Here is a 16653-nt window from a genome sequence, read left to right on the forward strand (position 1 = left end):
CCCCGGTGCGGGGCCCCGGCTTTGCCCCGCGTTGGCTCCCGCGACTTCGGCCTTCCGGGACGCCGCCGCTACCCTGCGCGGGCCAAGGCGGTTCTTCGCTGAGTCGAGGCTGAGTGACTCTAAGGGGAAGGAGTTCGTCGACCCAGACCAGAGTTTCGGCTCCCGCTGCGGACCCCGTGCAGCCGGCCCGCCGGGGAGGGACAGGCTGGTGCGCGCCCGTCGTTCCACACTCGGCAGGGGGGATGTCACCGCTCCGTCCCCTCGAATAGGACGACCGATGTGTTAAGGCCCTTACGAGATTAAATGAGACCTTTGTGACAAGAGCGGTGCACGTTACCTGCCAGGTGAGGGGACGCTACCGCGACTGTGTTGTTTGAGGGACTGGACGTGAGAGACCCGCTCAGGTGGTTGGTTTTTCGTGCCGCTAAACACACGCAGGTAAGTGAGTGAGTCCCTCTCTCTCGGCTTGGGCGCGCGAAAACCTGCGGACACAGGGCGCGAGTGTTGGAGCGGACTGCGGGGCAGGAGAGAGCCCCCCGCAGGGGAAGGAGTCAGAGACCCTCCGTAATACCGTTGGGGGCTCATGATGGGTTGCCCAAAGTGCCCCAAATGTCACCCAACCAGAACAATTTTAGTCAAGACAACAGGCATGATCTGGGACTGTTCCAGGCCAATCAAAAGCTAGGGTCACCCTATCCCAAAGCACGTGATGTCATTAAAGTGGAACTTCAGTCTGTCCCACTGTGTCTCAAAATGTTTTCTCCTGCCTGATTGTGTTGAGTCCTGGTGACAGCCTCATGAAGTGATGATCCCCATTCTACAGATGAAGACACTGAGGTTGTGTCGTTGGTGAGGGATGGGGTGGGTGCTTTGACTGCACTTTGTGACTCATGTTTCAGTGACAGATCTCAACTCCACAAAGTCTCCGGGGCATTGGTTCTCATCTTTGGGACTCCATGAGTTGATGATTCAGGGAAGCCTCAGATTCTGCCTTGTTTTACTGGCGAACTTTCTTTTTTTAAGGATTTATTTCTTTGCAATCTCTACACCCAATGTGGGGCCAGAACTCATGATGCCAAGATCAAGAGTCACATGCTCCACGGACTGGGCCTGCCAAGTGCCCCAACTGGAGAACTTTCTATTAGAGCTCTGTATCACCAAACTTTCCACCCCCTTTAGTACTCTTGTAGAGGATCTGGTGTGGGTGGGAGGTGGGACCTGATTATTTTAGAGGTTCCTTCCAATCTAACTTGAAGTGTCTACAAACTCCTTGAGAGCAGGTTTTGCTATATTCTTTGAATTCCGCACATTCGGGTGAGATGCGCAGGAAATGTTAAAGCTATGAAAGGTGTAACTCCAGGAGCCAGACAGCCCAGGGTGCCCCCTTGGGTCAGTTTAATGCGAGCCCCTACCTTCTCTGAGCCTCAGTCTTCAAACTGATAAAAATGCAGGATAGTCTCTCTCTCTCACACAGATTTGCTGGAACCATAAATTGCTGTCAGTGAGCACATTGTAAACAGAAACATTGTACTAAAATAGCAATGTTTCCTTTTGCCAGCTTTCAATATTGCTTTCTAAATTGCTTGCTTTATCCATTTACAAAGAGACTAGGGACAGAGAAGGACTATGGAAAGAGCACAGGCCATGGCATCAGACAACCCTGGATCTGAATCCCTAAATGACACAAGCCACTTGTGCAGCCCCAGCCAAGTGGTGTGTCCTTTCCGGACTGCAGCGCTAAGAATAGTACCTTGCATGGAACTTAGGAAGACAGAGGGAGCTACATAGTGGAGCTCTGTTCCCCGCACACAGACCTCCATCAAGGGTGGCTCTTGTAATGTCTGTTTTCTCTGTCAATCTGCATTCTTAATGCCACAGAGCAGCCCCCATGGGCATCCTTTTGTGGTGTGTTGGAGGCACTCTCTCTCAGCTCCTGGGAACCGCTGTTGAAGACACTTCCCGGCTCTCTGGCATGCTAGAAATCGGCTTCCACTGCTTTGCCCTGAAGATGTGTTCTGCTTGTAACTCATTCCTACTCTTTGGAAAACAGTTCAGTAAAAAATTGGTTTTCCACTGACTCTGGGCAGGGATGAGGGATAGCATATTATTTTGTTAAAAAATGTGAATGAATATTTTTGTTAAAAATATGAATGTTTTGCTAAAAAGTATGAATAATAAAGTAAGTCATAAAACAGCACTGGCCCATAGCAAAGAGTCAATAAATGCTTGCTGGCTGACAGCAAAGATGATGGCCCGTTTCTTTCGTGTCTGCTGTAATTGGTGAGGGGACGATTCTTGTCTTCCAGAACATTAAGTTTTTTTTTTTTTTTTAGAGTAGGTTCCATGATCAACGGTGTGCCTTGAACTCGGGACCCCCAATCAGGCGCCCCTGAAACCATTTTTTATTTGAAAAAACAACAGCAACAACAAAACACAAAGCTACACAAGGAGAGAGCGTCTTCCCCCGCCATCCCCTTCCCTCGGCCCTTTGTGGAGGTGACGCAGTTGACAATGTCCTTTCCAAATCTTCTCCAATGTGCTGTGACGCTCTGAGGTCCGCACGTGAATTCCGCTTTACGCACTCATTTTTAACACAGAAGTTGAAATCCCAAAGTGGCTTCTGGCCTCGGGGGAATAGCGGCTCCCACCCGCTCTGTGCTGAGCCGCTGCGCTCCGCGCCAGGAGCGGCTCCAGCCGGGAGACCTGGGGACCCGGCTCCGGCGCCCCCTCCCCGCCCCAGCGCCCAGGGCTGCGCGGAGAGCGCGCGCGGGAGGCTCGCCCGGTGTGCAGAAGGGGCCCTCGTCCAGCTACGGTAGTTCTCCACGCTAGTGCCCGCGGGGGCTTGGTCTCCCGGGCGCAGGGGCCCGCCGGGCGCGGGGTCCGCCGCTCCGCAGGGGTCTCGCCGGCCGCCCCCAGCGCCCCCGTCCGCAGAGTTGCTGAAATCCGAGCTGCGCGCCAGGAGGGTTAGAAAGCCGCGCGGCGACCGGGCCCCTCCCTCGGCGCGCGCCCCTCTCATTGCGCGCGGCTCCTTCCTCCCCTCCCAGCCCTCCTCTCCGCTCCCCCACCTTCGCGTCCCGCTCCCCGCGTCCCTCCCAAAACCCGGAGCGGATTGCCGGCCCGGACCGCCCCGAGCATGCGCAGGAGGGTGCCGGCGCGGCCGCGGGTCGGAAGCGCCCGCTCGGAGTAGGGGGAGCGGTCGCAGAAGCTGCTCCGCCCCGCCGCCCGCCAGGCGGTTGGCTCCCGCTCCGGGCCCGGGCCGCCGGCTGCGTAAGTGCGAGGTGGGGGGCTGCGGGCCGGGGGTCGCCGGCGGCGGGAGGGCTGTCTGTGTGTGGCGGCGAGCGAGGGCGCGAGTCAGCGCGCACCTGCCGGGCCGGGTCCCTTTCACCCCCACCCCGGCCCGGGAGCCTGCCCGGCGCCCGCTGCTCACCTGTGCGGGGCCGTGTCGGCACCTGCCGTCCTGGGGTCCCGGCCTTGCTCCCCGCGGCGCGCGGCGGCGGCCCCCTCCCCATTCCGCTGCCGCGTCCCGGACCCTGGGCCGCATGGGGTCGGGGGGGCCCCCGGCGCGCGCTGGTCTCCCCGCAGAGCGGCCCGGCCGGCCCGGGGCTACCATCCTGTCCCGGTCACCCTCGCTCTCCTCCGGGTCGAGAGTGCCTGAGATCCAGCTCGGCGGCCCCAGGCGCTGGGTGCGGGGATGGGAGCCTCCGTGGTCAGCCCCGTCCGAGCCGCGGGCGCCGGGGGGAACGGAGCGAGCCCGCGCTGCGCTTGTGGCCGCCTTCCCTCGCCGTCCGCGCGCGCTGCCCGGGCCGCTGCACATGCCTTCTGACCTACACCCTCTGGTGGTCGGAGGGGCTGCTCGTTGGATTCCGGGCTTTTACAGCGACAGGGACTAAAATGTGGACCGCAGAGCTGGCCTTCGTTCCCAGTGAGACCAGGGCGGGGCTGGGACAGGCTCCGTGCATCGGCGCCCCTCCCCCGACTTTAAACTAGTGACTGTCAGTGTTTGAGAAACAGTGACCACTACTTCCTCGTCCAGCCCAGCTAGTACTTGTTAAGGTGAAAGGATCGCACTCCGGCCCGAGGTGGGAGATCCAGGAGTCTCGCCATACTCGAGATCCGGCAAGCCTGTGTGCGTGTTTTTCTTAAACCGTGTGGCAGAATAGTAGTGGAGAGGGACCAACGGTTGTCAAGAAATGTTTTTTAAAAATAACTGCTTTATTGAGATGGCATTCACAACCACAGAAAACATCCATTTAGAATGTAGGGTGCCGTGGCTTCAGTACACCCACCGCCGGGGGCCATCCCCGTGCCAGCACGTTTTGCCACTCCAAAAAGAAACTCCACACTGGTTGGCGGTCCCTTCTTATTCTGTCCTGCAGCCCCCACAGCCACTCGTTTATTTCTGCCTCCAGGGGTGTACATGCTGTGGGCATTTCATCTAAACGGAACCTCACTCTGCGGCCTCTGGTGATTCCCTCCTTTCCCTGAGCATCGTGTTTGCAAGTTTCCTCCAGGCAGCGGTAGGATCAGTACTTTGTTCCCTGTTAGGGCTGAGCCATGGTCTCCGGTTGCATGGACCACATTTTGTTGTTCATTAGTTGACGGGCGATGGTGTTTCCATTCGTGGGAATGGAAAGAGCTATGAATATCTATGAATATCTGCAGACACATTTTGCGTGGACATGTGTTTTCAAACTTCTTCGGTCGGTAACTAGGAGTAGAATTGCTGTTTTTATGGTACCCCTGCATATAACTTTTGAGGGAGCTGCCATGTTGAAGAAATATGTTTTTGATTTTTTTAAACCATTTTATTTGTTTATTTGAGAGGGGAGAGAGAGAGAGAGAGAGATGGGGGGACGAAGGGAGGGCAGAGGGAGTGGGAGAACTGAGCGGGGAGCCCAAAGAGGGGCTCAGTCCCAGGACCCCAAGATCATGACCTGAGCCACAAGCATGGCTCAGACCAGGCACCCCTGTTTTTTGATGTTCTAATATTTGTGTTAGATTAGTCTCAGACACTAAACTGGCTCAGTGCCAGGTCTTGTTTCATCAGCTTCTCCCTAGAAGAAGCCAGTGGGAAAGCGTGGATGCTGGCTCCTGGCCCCAGTCTGTCACCTGCCGATTAGAACACCTCGAGCAGAATGACTGAGCCTTATCTCATCTGTACGATTGAAGACAGTGATACTCTTTTCTTGGGACAGATGGGAATTCTAAACAGGACACACGATAGAGAGCCCAGTCAGTGTCCTCTCTCTACCTTACATGAGACAGATTTCCTCTGGTGTGAGATGAGTATTTTGAATTTGGGGTAAAAGTAGACAAGGAGTTTGTGATACTGAGCTGCTTCCGGGAAAATTCTTGTTTGAGGTTGTGAGCTTTATTGACTCGTGGCACACATTGGGTTGCTGGTGCCTTTTTAGCGCCGAGTCAGAACTGGAAGGGACCCAGAGGGCTCATTAAGTTCAGGGTGAGTTCATTTGGATCTCATAGATTAGCAAATTCCAGAAAACTGGAGGGTCAGTAATGGGGCTGTCAGTTTTCGCCCAGATGGAACAATGGGAAGATAACACCGTCTATTCTCACTAACATTTCATAAAAGCAAGAATATTTTAATGCCAAAAAATAATGGAAGTTCATTACCTAACCATAAATTACAATACGAGTTAATATTTATAAAGCACTTTCCAGGGGCGCCTGGGTGGCTCAGTCGTTAGCGTCTGCCTTCGTCTTAGGTCATGATCCCAGAGTCCTGGGATGGAGCCCCGCCTTGGGCTCCCTGCTCTGTGGGAAGACTGCTTCTCCCTCTCCCACTCCCCCTGCTTGTGTTCTGTCTCCTGCTATCTCTCTCTCTGCCAGATAAATAAATAAAATCTTAAAAACAAAGCACTTACCAAATTTACCTGAGTTTAGTTTTATGAGAATTTCATGCACTGTTCTACTTTGTCTCATTTTCTTCGGACTAGAGAAATTGAGCACCTGTCGTGAGACCTGGGCCCAGGACCTGCGTGCCGTATCTTCAGGGGGATCTGCAGCTTTAATGCACTTGCCTCTCTGTGCCTCCTGTTCTCTGGCTCACAGAGGAAGGTATTTGCAGGACCAGCAGCATAACCCGTGTGTGGAAGACGGGGCAGAGTGTGGGCTCTGAGACTGGTTGATCTGCTGACAACTAGACTGTGAGCTCCTGGAAGTTGGACCCTCTCCCTTTTTTAACTCTTGAAAAACATTTTTTTAAATTTTTTTTAAAGATTTTTATTTATTTATTTGACAGACAGAGATCACAAGTAGGCAGAGAAGCAGGCAGAGAGAGAGGTAGGGAAATAGGCTCCCTGCTGAGCAGAGAGCCCATTGTGGGGCTCAATCCCAGGACCCTGGGATCATGACCTGAGTTGAAGGCAGAGGCTTTAACCCAACTGAGCCACCCAGGTGCCCCTTGAAAAACATTTTTTAAAAGATTTTATTTATTTATTTGAGAGAGCGAGAGCATACAGAGGGAGAGGGAGGAGCGGGCTCCCCACTAAGCAGGGAGCCCGACTCAGGGCTCGATCCCAGGACCCTGAGATCAGGACCCGAGCCGAAGGCACACGCCCAGCTGACAGAGCCACCCAGACGCCCCTAACTCTTGAAAAATTTTGAAATACAGACTCTAACCAAGCTGCCTGTGCTGTTTATGGATAGTTTAAAGAATGGCAGAACAAGTGTCTCCATCTGACTTAACTTACGACGCCTCTCTCTGTCCCGACCTGCACTCCTCTCTGCACCCCAAATAACCAGTCCCCAAATTTATTTTTCTTTATAGCTTTACTTTGTGTGTAAATATCCCTAAACAATAATTGTGTAGTGTTTCCTGTTTTTGAGCTTGATGTAAGCAGATTCTGCTGCTTGTACTGACCCATGACCTCCTTTATTTGCTCTTCGCACTGTTAAGATTCCGCTGTGTTCCTGCAGGTCACTCTGGGCCACTCAAGTTCAGGGTTCTGTAGTACTCCATTGTGTGAGAAGACCACAGTTCATTTGTCTGCTGTCCTGACAGTGGACATTTGTGTCGTTTCTAGTTCTGGCTTCTTTTCTTTCTTTCTTTTTTTTTTTTTTAAGATTTTATTTATTTATTGGACAGAGAGAGAGAGAGATCACAAGTAGGCAGAGAGGGAGAGGGGGAAGCAGGCTCCCTGCTGAGCAGAGAGCCCGATGCGGGGCTGGATTCCAGGACCCTGAGATCACGACCTGAGCCAAAGGCAGAGGCTTAACCCACTGAGCCACCAAGGCGCGCCCCCTCCGCTTTTTTTAAAGATTTTTAAATTTATTTATTTGACAGACAGAGATCACAAGGAGGCAGAGAGGCAGGCAGAGAGGGAGGAAGCAGGCTCCCTGCCAAGCAGAGAGCCCGATGCGGGGCTGGATTCCAGGACCCTGAGATCACGACCTGAGCCAAAGGCAGAGGCTTAACGACTGAGCCACCCAGGCGCCCCTCTAGTTCTGGCTTCTAGGATCCTTTGTTTATGCTCCTGCCATCCATATGCCAGAGTTGCTCTGGGAGGGAAATTCCTGGGTGCAGGACATACCAGTCTGTATGCCCGCTGTCCTATAGGACAGTTACTTTGATCTGTATCTTCGTAAACACTTGGTGGTTCTCATACTTAAAATGTTTTGTCTGTGTAGTAGCATCGTTCACAGTGGCCCAAAGCTAGGATCAACCCCAGTGAGCTGTGATGAATGAATGGGTGAACAGTATATGTATACAGTGGGCTGTAAGCATTGAAGGAGGAGGAAATGCTGATTTCCTCCCCCAACACAGATGAACCTTGAAGACCTCCTGCGTAGAGAAATAAGCTCGTCTCGCAAGGACACAGAACGTGTGATGCCACTTACATGAGGGACGTGGAGCGGTTCAGTTTGTGGAGACAGAAAGTCAGAATGGTGGCTGCTGAGGGCCGGGGAGAGTGGGCGTGGGGAATTTACCAAGTACAGAGGACCGGGTGGGGGCGGTGGGGAACTTCTGGAGATGCTTGCCCAGCGGTGGGAGTGTCCTTAATGCCCTAGAGCCGTGCCCCTAAAAATGGTAGATCTCCTGTATATTTTACCACAATACAATTTTTATTTTGTCAATTTATTTTGGGTGTGAAATGGCCTGTCACTATGGCTTTAATTAGCTTTTTCCTGGTTGCCGTTGGGGTGGGGCACCCTTCCGTCCCTGTCCTTGCCCTTTGGGGTTTGTCTTCAAAGATCCTCTTTGAGCGTCTTGCCTGTATCCTGACTGGGCGTCTCCGATGTGTCTTCTGCTTACACGGGGATGGCCCATTGTCTCATGTCACATACCGGAGAGTCTGTGCTTTGCTTCCGCCCTACAGCGGCACTGCTGTTATGTCAAGTTGCCGTGGATGCGTGGGTCTGGTTCTGGGTGGGATTACATTCCGGCGTGGGTCTGGTTCTGGGTGGGATTACATTCCGGTTTTCTTTTTATCCCTGGGCCAGCCCTGCGCTGACTGCAGCTTTTTATTTGGTCTTTTTTCCCCACAAAAAGGTACTGAAATATTATTCATCTATCACACAGTTGACCCATTTAAATCTACAGTGTAGTAGTTTTTGGTGGATTCACAGAGCTGTGCAGCCATCACCAGTTCTGGAACATTTCATTGCCTCCCAAAGAAACCCTGTATCCTGTCAGTAGCCACAGGTGTATCTGATCTTGCTCTGGCGGGGAGGTGGGGGGCAGGTGGGGGTATAAATGCTCTCCCCCTTGGTGGGTCCTCCAAAGTTTCTTGGCGATTCTGGACCATAAACTCATTTGTTATACTCCACCAAAAACCAGGTGGGAGGTCTAACCAGAATAGCATTGAGTCTGTATATCCAGCTGGGGAGAATTGATATCTGTCTCCCCTTTCTCCTCATGAGTGTACCTGGAACGCTGTCTCTTCGTCTGTACAGAGCCTGGGACGTGGGAAGTCCTCGCTCCATGCTGGGGGCGTAGATGCCGAGACTTCAACCTTGTTCATTTCAACCAGAGCCTTTCACAGAAGGGAAAACCTCGGTGACTCTATGTGACTCACGGTCACGCATAATGACAGTCAGAGAGAGAAGCAGCTCAAGGGACGCGGTGGCTGCACTCAGTTCTCTGCCACCTGTTGCTAAGGAGAGAACAGCCTCCTTTTCCCTAATAACGTGTGCTGCTCGGCTCCTTTAAATGTCATTAATTCGGTCTTATCTGGAGATGGCTGTCCTTCGGGGGGCCTCGGTGTGATGCGAGCACGTGTAAACAAAGGTGTGTGTGGCAGCGCTCGTGGCTCCTGTCCCGCCTGGCCCAGAGTGCCCGCTGAGCACATGCTGGAACTGGGAAAGTCATAGCACAGGTGGGAATTTCCATTATGACTCGAAATTCCCAACTTCAGTAACCCGTGGCACCTGGATAGAGCCCACCATCATTTTGGTGGCCCAGATCAGCGGGTTTGATCCGACAAACTGAATGACTTGATGAAGCTTCATCGCATGGTATGTGGAGGGAGGGCCGGTCCGCCTGTCCTCTGTCTCGGGGGGGGGGGGGGGGCCCCCCCTCCCCCCTCTGGGGGGGGGGGGGGGGCGGTCCACCTGTCCTCTGTCTTTTCTTCCTGCACTTGTTCTCCTGCACCCCGTGGAGGCTTCATCCATCAGCAGGGACCTGGGCTTGCTGGTGCTGCCGCGAGCCGGTCCTTGGCTGGGCCGCCTTCCCTCAGCCGCACTGGGGCCCCCTCTCCGTCTCTGCAGCGAAGGCCTGGACCGGATATGTGTTTTGCAGTTGCTTCTTTGCTGTGCCTTCTTTTGAGAAACACAGAACCTTAAATCTCCGCCTTCAGCGCCAACTCCTGGGGGTTTGGGAGGTTTCCCAGGGGCTGCTGTGCCTCTCTGGGGAGCCCCCACGTGGGTTTGGTTCTTTTCGGGGGGGTGCAGAAGACACTGGTCAGAGGACGAACTTCCTCTGACCCGGCCTCTCTGGTCTTGACCTGTGATAAGCCTCTCTCCTCCCCAGGTTCCTCATCAGTAGAGCGGAGGCGGTGTCACAGAACGGTGTAGATGAGATAACGTGCATATAAGCCATTTCCATCCCAGGTAGACTGAAGGTCAAATCCAGATCTCCTGATCCCACTGTGGTTCTTTGCTTTCTATCCTGTTGAGGGGATGAGGCAGTGGTGCCTTCGTTCAGGGAGCGCTTTCGGGCCCTGACTCTCTGTCGGCATCCGGCTGGGTGTTGGAGATAGAAGAAGAGGCCACCCCTATGCCGCAGGAGCTCAAGGCCTCGTCCAGGCGCTGTGGTGTTTGGGGAAGAGCTGTGGTAGCCAGATGCAGAGCCCCAGGGACAGAGGGCAGCCCACGGCTCCGCGCCTCCCGCCCTCCCCCCCACCTCGCAGGTGGTTCACGCGAGAACCACCACATCCCAGGGTGGGCCAGCAGCCTTCACAGCCGCGCGCCCCTAAGTGCCCTCATTCTCTCTGGCAGAGTCTTCAGGATGAGTGTCCCTGACTACATGCAGTGCGCCGAGGACCACCAGACTCTCCTCGTGGTGGTGCAGCCTGTGGGCATCGTCTCCGAAGAGAACTTCTTCAAGATCTACAAGAGGATCTCCTCCGTGAGCCAGGTCAGCGTGCGGGACTCCCAGCGGGTGCTCTGTATCCGCTACAGGCACCACTACCCGCCCGAGAACAACGAGTGGGGTGACTTCCAGACCCACCGCAAGGTCGTGGGCCTCATCACCATCACGGACTGCTTCTCTGCCAAGGACTGGCCGCAGACTTTCGAGAAGTTCCACGTGCAGAAGGAGATCTATGGCTCCACGCTCTACGACTCCCGGCTCTTCGTCTTTGGGCTGCGGGGAGAGATTGCCGAGCAGCCGCGCACCGACGTGACCTTCTACCCCAACTACGAGGACTGCCAGACGGTGGAGAAGAGGATCGAGGACTTCATTGAATCCCTCTTCATTGTGCTCGAGTCCAAGCGTCTGGACAGGGCCACCGACAAGTCCGGGGATAAGATCCCCCTTCTCTGTGTCCCGTTTGAGAAGAAGGACTTCGTAGGACTGGACACAGACAGTAGGTAAGTTCACCTGGAGGCCCAGAGGCCTCGTGCTTGGCTTGGTTCCTGACGTCACGAAGGGAGAAGCAAGGGGTAGTATTTGATGTCTCAAGGGGTAGGCAGGCATGGGCCATGGTTTTCAGACTTCTAGAAATGGGACAGCCTTTGGTTAAGGGGAATCCTTTTAGGGTTAGTGTGTGTCCTTACTCCCCTGTTTCAGCCGGCCCTCCCCGTGGGACCCTCAGAGCTGCTGTCCACGACGGTGGCCACCTGTGGCTCTTGTGGACCAGAGGGTTGGCTAGTCTGAGCTGAGATGTGCTGTAAGTAAAGTGCACATCAGGTATTGAGACTTAGTATGGAGAAAAGAAAATATTTTGTTAATCTTTTTACATATCAAAGTGATCATATTTTACATACATTAGGTTAAAGAAAATTTTAAAATTGGTTCCAGTTGTTCCTTTGTACACTGTGGCAGCCAGAAGCTTTATGTACGTGGCTCCCATGTTATTCTGGTTGGACCGCGCTGCCCTTGTGCGCAGCTGGAAACTTCTCTTCCATCTCATCCCTTTGATTCATAGTGAGATGCTGGGCCTGGAGAGGCGGCCGAACTAGGAGCTGGCCCAGCTGAGCTAGTGGAGCTCCTGCCTCCGGGGCTGGGAACTGGGCACGGGTCAGGCCCTTCTTCCCAGCTGATAGCTCCAGGGTCCCAGTCCTCACTGACAGCCAGCCAAGGCGAGCACCACAGTGTCGGGCACGCTGCCAGGGACTCCCCAAAGAGCTCCTCCTGCCCACGGCCGTGTGTCTCTCTTCTCTGTGTCACAGGGGCATCAAACAGAGCAGGGAAAGGCCAGGCCTCACATTTCTCCTGAGATGAAGTCAGCGGCTGAGCTTTGCACTGAAACTGCAGCGTACCCTCCTGTGCCCTTTGCTTCCCCTGTCTGTCCCCGGCGCTGCCTCCCTGTGCCGTGGCCACTGTGGTGTCCGTGCACAGAGGAGGATGACGCGTAGGTTCCATGCTTCCCTGGAGGAGGTCCCCCTCAGCTGGGAGAGTGTGGGGCTTCATGACTGTGGGCACCAAGTCTCTCCTTCCCCTCCTGTAGAATGTGGATGTGGGTCTTGCGGGCGAGTACTGAGTGACCTTGTGTCCTGTGGGCACAGTGGCCCTGCAGAGTAGGTGCTTAGCATGTTTCTGGAGTTTACCTGAGATCAAACACTGATTTGCCATCTGTTGGTAAGTTGGAGGAGAAAATGTCACAGAACTGAGAAAAACAGGCCCGGGCCAGCCCTGCGAGGGGCAAGCACAGAGTGGCCTAAGATTCCCTCCCCCAGGGTGCTTTGCAGGGTCTGTGCTGGTTTTCTTTCCTCACCAGACGTGCGTGTGTGTGGCTAAGGGAAGGGCCCATTGCACCCACGATCTGTACTCAGTCCTCGCAGTGGCCCTGAAGTCAGGACACCAGTGGTCCCCTTTCCCACCTTGGAGCTGGGGTGGTGAGGCGGGGGAGCCCGGGCAGCCGTGAGGGGTAGTCACGAGGGGCAGCCAGGCCTTCTCCAAAGCCACCTGGTGACCTCCCCTCACCACACGGGGCCAACCCGCACTTAGCCCCTGCACTCCCGCGCCCCCGCAGCCTGTGGCGTGGGCTGGGACTGGCTGGTCCCCGCCGTATAGACCAGCCGCTGAAGCCTCGGAGGTGGCCAGGGATCCCGCTCTGACCCTCTGCTACATGAGGAACTGGGGACATTCTTTGGTCACGACTTCTTGGCTTTGAGGTTGCAGACCCACCAGAGAATGCTGGCCTGTTTTTGCCATTTGAAATCGATGCTCACGACTTGGCGGGAGTAACAAGCCCGGGGACTGTGTGCCTGGCATGGCTGTAGGCACGGGAAGTCCAGCAGTAGATGGGATGGCCCTCCCGGGGGGACCGATCTGTTCTCGGTGAGCGTAGACACTCAGCCAGCTTTGGAACTTGTGTGACATAGTGACGCCGGTGACCTAAGATCAAATGCGCTGTCCCGTCATCCCTGCCGGTCCGTTGTTGCTTTCACTCGTCTGTGTGCTCTCCTTTTTAAAACACTGACTTGGTGTGGAGACAGAGCCCAGCTCTGTCCTGCCGCTCTTGGTAGGAGCGTCCAGCTTAAAACGAGACCGAAGTTCGTAGCTCACAGGAAACGCCTAGGTGAAGGCCGAGGTTTGGGTGGCGCACTGATCACGTCCGCAGGCCTGTGGCAGTTGTGGCCACTCTGGGCCCCGCAGCCCCCCATAGCACGAGGTGCGGACGTATTTCACGGGACGTTCTCCGGTGCCCCAGGCCTCGAGAGCCCACGGGAGATTCTTGGACGTGCAGTGTTGTAGCTGTCAAAGTTATTTTTGTTCTTGTGTGTTTCTAATTTTTGCTTGTTCCTCTTTTCTTTCCTTTTCCTTTTTTTTTCTACCGTACCGCCCTGTGAGTATGTTGTTGGGTCTGAAAAGGTAGGCTGTGAACTCGCTGCATCGGAAGTAGCTAGATCTCCCCGTGTGCTGCCTTCTCGCTGCCTTCACCGCTTGAAAAGCGACTGACTGCCGCCTGCATCCTGTGTCTCCCCGGCTGTCTTTCCGTTTTCTGATTTAAAAACTATTTTGCTTTTTAAAGCTCGTGACCCACTGATGTTTGATACCTGTCCAGAGATTTGCTTTGGGGAACTTGTTGGGTCTGACTTAGTATTTGGTGGCAAACGAGCCCTTATTAATCTTTTCCGTTTGGAGGACGTGGGATGCTTGTTGATTTCGGTGGCTGCACAGGGACTTTTCACGGGGCTTTTAACCTGGAAAGTCCGAGACTGCAGCGCCTCGCTTGACCCTGGCTTGGGAATGAGCGTAGCAGGGACGCGTGTTTTGGCTGTGGCTGCGTGACGTGCATGACAGAGCTTGTAGGCCAGCGGCCGCCGGCGCGGGGTACCTGGCTCGGGAGCGCGCTGGCCGCAGACGGGCGCCGTCGGAGGATGCGGTGCCCGGAGGCTTTCGCTTTCACCTGGAGCATGCTGTTTCTTGACCTCACCCGAGCGCCCGTCCTCCGTAAAATCCTCCGTAAAACGGCAGAGGCTCTTCCACCATCTGTCTTTGCCCCCTTAATGAGGACAACTTTTCTAGGTATTAGGAAAATGTGGCCTTCTAAAGAGCTAGTTCCTCTGGAGCTTGTGGACATGGGGACCTCTGTGGTTGGCCGTGGCCTTCTTTCTGCTCTAGCCAGGAAGCGCGCAGAGCCGTGTACATGGCTTGGCTTTGCAGTCCTATGGCCTGTACCTGACCCAGCCTTTCCTTTCGACCCCGTGTGGGTGAGAGCGCTGTTTCTCTCTTTGTTGGGCTCACGTCCGTCACCGACAGGCACATCACCAGTTTGCAGCCGTGAAACGCCAACATTTAACCAAGGTCGACTGCCCTAGCTCCTTATCCTTTCCCCCGGCCCAGCTCACCCATGGGGAGAGGTCTGGCCCCACCCCCATGCGGGCCTGGAGGCCTTGTTTCTTCTTTTCTGCTGCGGTCCGCCTGCGAACACTTCCTTTACTTACTTTGTCTCAAGGGAGATGGTCTGGACCTTCTGAGAAAGTCCCTCACGGGCTAGGGTGGGGAGGACGAAGCCAAAGCAAGTTCAGGGAGCGGAAGACGCTGAAACTTCCCGCCTGCGGAAATGCAGGCTGGGGTCGCCGTGGGGCTGGCCTGTTGCTCCCAAGACCCCTCGGCCTGTGACAGTAGCTTTGCCGGGGCTGCTCCCTTCTCACCCGCTGGCCTTGGGCAGCATGTGTCTTAACCAGGAGCTCCTCTAGACCTTAGACCCTTCCAAGTTCGAACGACAGGAGAACTGTGAGCCCCTTTTCCTGGGCCGTCCTCTTAGCCTCTCCCGTGAGACTCACATGCCTTCCCTGGGGTCTGGTGCCAGGGGAGACGTCCCGCTCTTTGGTGGGCCCTGACAGCACCCTGCGCGAGTCCTGGGTGACAAAGCGGGGGGACAAAGCGGAGACGAGGCTTGTCCCTGACTGGTGTGGGGGCAGCGGTGAGGGGGAAAGGAAATCAAGTAAGAAACTCAGGGTTTTGACTTGAAGAGCCTGGGATGTGGTGGGGCTGTCTGTGGGGGAAGACGGGGAGGCCCCTGCTAGGAGTCGGATTCGAGAGGGAAATATTGGACGTGTGTTGTACACGCCTATTTGACGTTCAGGCAACGGTTTCCAAGAGGCGAACGGATTTGTGAGTCTGGAGCGCAGGGAGGGAGTGGACTGGGGAGACGCGCTGGAGTCGTCACTATGTGGCTTGTAGTTAGAACCAAGTGTGGGCGAGCTCCCCTAGCCCGGTGTAGACTGGAGCGTGGGCGAGCTCCCCCAGCCCGGTGTAGACTGGAGTGTGGGCCAGTGCCCCCAACCCGGTGTAGACTGGACCATGGGCCAGCTCCTCTAGTCGGGTGTAGACTGGAGTGTGGGCCAGTTCCCCTAGCCCGGTGTAGACTGGAGTGTGGGCCAGTGCCCCCAACCCGGTGTAGACTGGACCATGGGCCAGCTCCTCTAGTCGGGTGTAGACTGGAGTGTGGGCCAGTTCCCCTAGCCTGGTGTAGACTGGAGTGTGGGCCAGCTCCTCTAGCCCGGTGTAGACTGGAGCAGGAGGAGGGTAAGGGCAGGGGCTGGGACTGGTGGGTTGCAGGACTTGGGAGGAAGCAGTTCTTTTCAGATTCTCCCACGTGTGAGGCACTACCTGTGTGTCCCATGGCCTCCACCATTAGGGGGATTAACACCAGGTTAAGGGCGGAAGGGGCGGGGGAGGGGTAAGGTCCCAACCAGCCTCCCTGCCTGCATCCATCACCCGGCAGTGACACAGGGGCAGTGTTCGTCCACCTGGCCCTGGCCAGGAGCTGGAGGTCGGCAGTTGTTACCGGAGGAGGGAAGTGTGCGTGTGGATGCTGGGGTCCTCGCCCGTTGGAATGGAGAGCACCCGGGGGAGGGAGCCAGGCACCATCAGCTTTGGGGGAGGCCCGGAAGTGCAGCTGGTGGAGCTGGTTTTGGGCTCCCGTCTCCCGGGTACACAGGCGCATGTTCCCCGAGCTTATGTTCAGTTGACGTGGTTCTCTCCTGTGACTCTACAGTCAGGGCAAGACAGAGCCCCTGCTCGGTACCTTGTGTGGCCGCCAGAGTTAGATGTGGTCATGGTGATGAAGTGGAGCCTGTGACAGGCCCATGAGGATCCTCGGATTCGGGCTGCGTTTTGCTTTTTGTTCCTCCTTCCCTCTTCTCCTCTCTTTCTCCTCTTCCCAAATGCTCTCAGAGAGGCCATGGTCTTTTTTTTTTTTTTTTTTTTTTTTAAGATTTTATTTATTTCTTTGACAGAGAGACACAGCAAACAGCGAGAGAGGGAGCATGAGCAGGGGGAGTGGAAGAGGGAACAGCAGGCTTCCCGCTGAGTGGGGAACCCGATGCGGGGCTCAATCCCAGGGCCCTGGGATCATGCCTGACCTGAGCCGAAGGCAGACGCTTAACGGCTGAGCCCCCCAGGCGCCCCGAGGCCATCGTCTTAATGGAGGGGATGGACAAAAATTCAGTAACAATGGTGTCGTGTTTGGGGGGGCAGCCCCTCCGGGAGCTAAGGGACACTGTGAGGGGGATATC

The 16653-nt window shown here is 55.3% G+C and overlaps 2 protein-coding genes across 2 annotated transcripts in view; one reads left to right on the top strand and one right to left on the bottom strand.

The window, feature by feature from the left end:
• Positions 1 to 2356: 2356 nt before the first annotated feature.
• Positions 2357 to 3855, bottom strand: LOC111146551 (collagen alpha-2(I) chain-like). Its single transcript, XM_022502137.1, has 2 exons — positions 3428 to 3855; positions 2357 to 2948 (listed from the first exon to the last, which is right to left on the bottom strand). Exons 1-2 carry the CDS (start codon positions 3812 to 3814, stop codon positions 2826 to 2828), a joined length of 510 nt encoding a protein of 169 aa, XP_022357845.1. The 5' UTR covers positions 3815 to 3855; the 3' UTR covers positions 2357 to 2825.
• The window catches only part of LOC111146550 (trafficking protein particle complex 9), a 636638-nt gene continuing 623195 nt past the window's right edge, over positions 3211 to 16653 (top strand). The window contains exons 1-2 of the mRNA XM_022502135.1: positions 3211 to 3267; positions 10459 to 11052. Of these exons, the coding sequence (XP_022357843.1) occupies positions 10469 to 11052 (584 nt within the window). The 5' untranslated portion in view covers positions 3211 to 3267; positions 10459 to 10468. The remainder of the gene's footprint in view (positions 3268 to 10458; positions 11053 to 16653) is intronic.

Source organism: Enhydra lutris, unplaced genomic scaffold (assembly GCF_002288905.1).
Source record: "Enhydra lutris kenyoni isolate GAN:26980312 unplaced genomic scaffold, ASM228890v2 scaffoldscaffold14, whole genome shotgun sequence".
Taxonomy (NCBI): domain Eukaryota; kingdom Metazoa; phylum Chordata; class Mammalia; order Carnivora; family Mustelidae; genus Enhydra; species Enhydra lutris.

Coding starts and splice junctions, on each gene's coding strand:
- LOC111146551 (XM_022502137.1), bottom strand. CDS start 3,814: ATGTGCAGCGGCCCGGGCAGCGCGCGCGGACGGCGAGGGAAGGCGGCC. Junction 2,949..3,427: donor GCCGACACGGCCCCGCACAG/GTGAGCAGCGGG, acceptor CCTGGCGCGCAG/CTCGGATTTCAGCAACTCTG.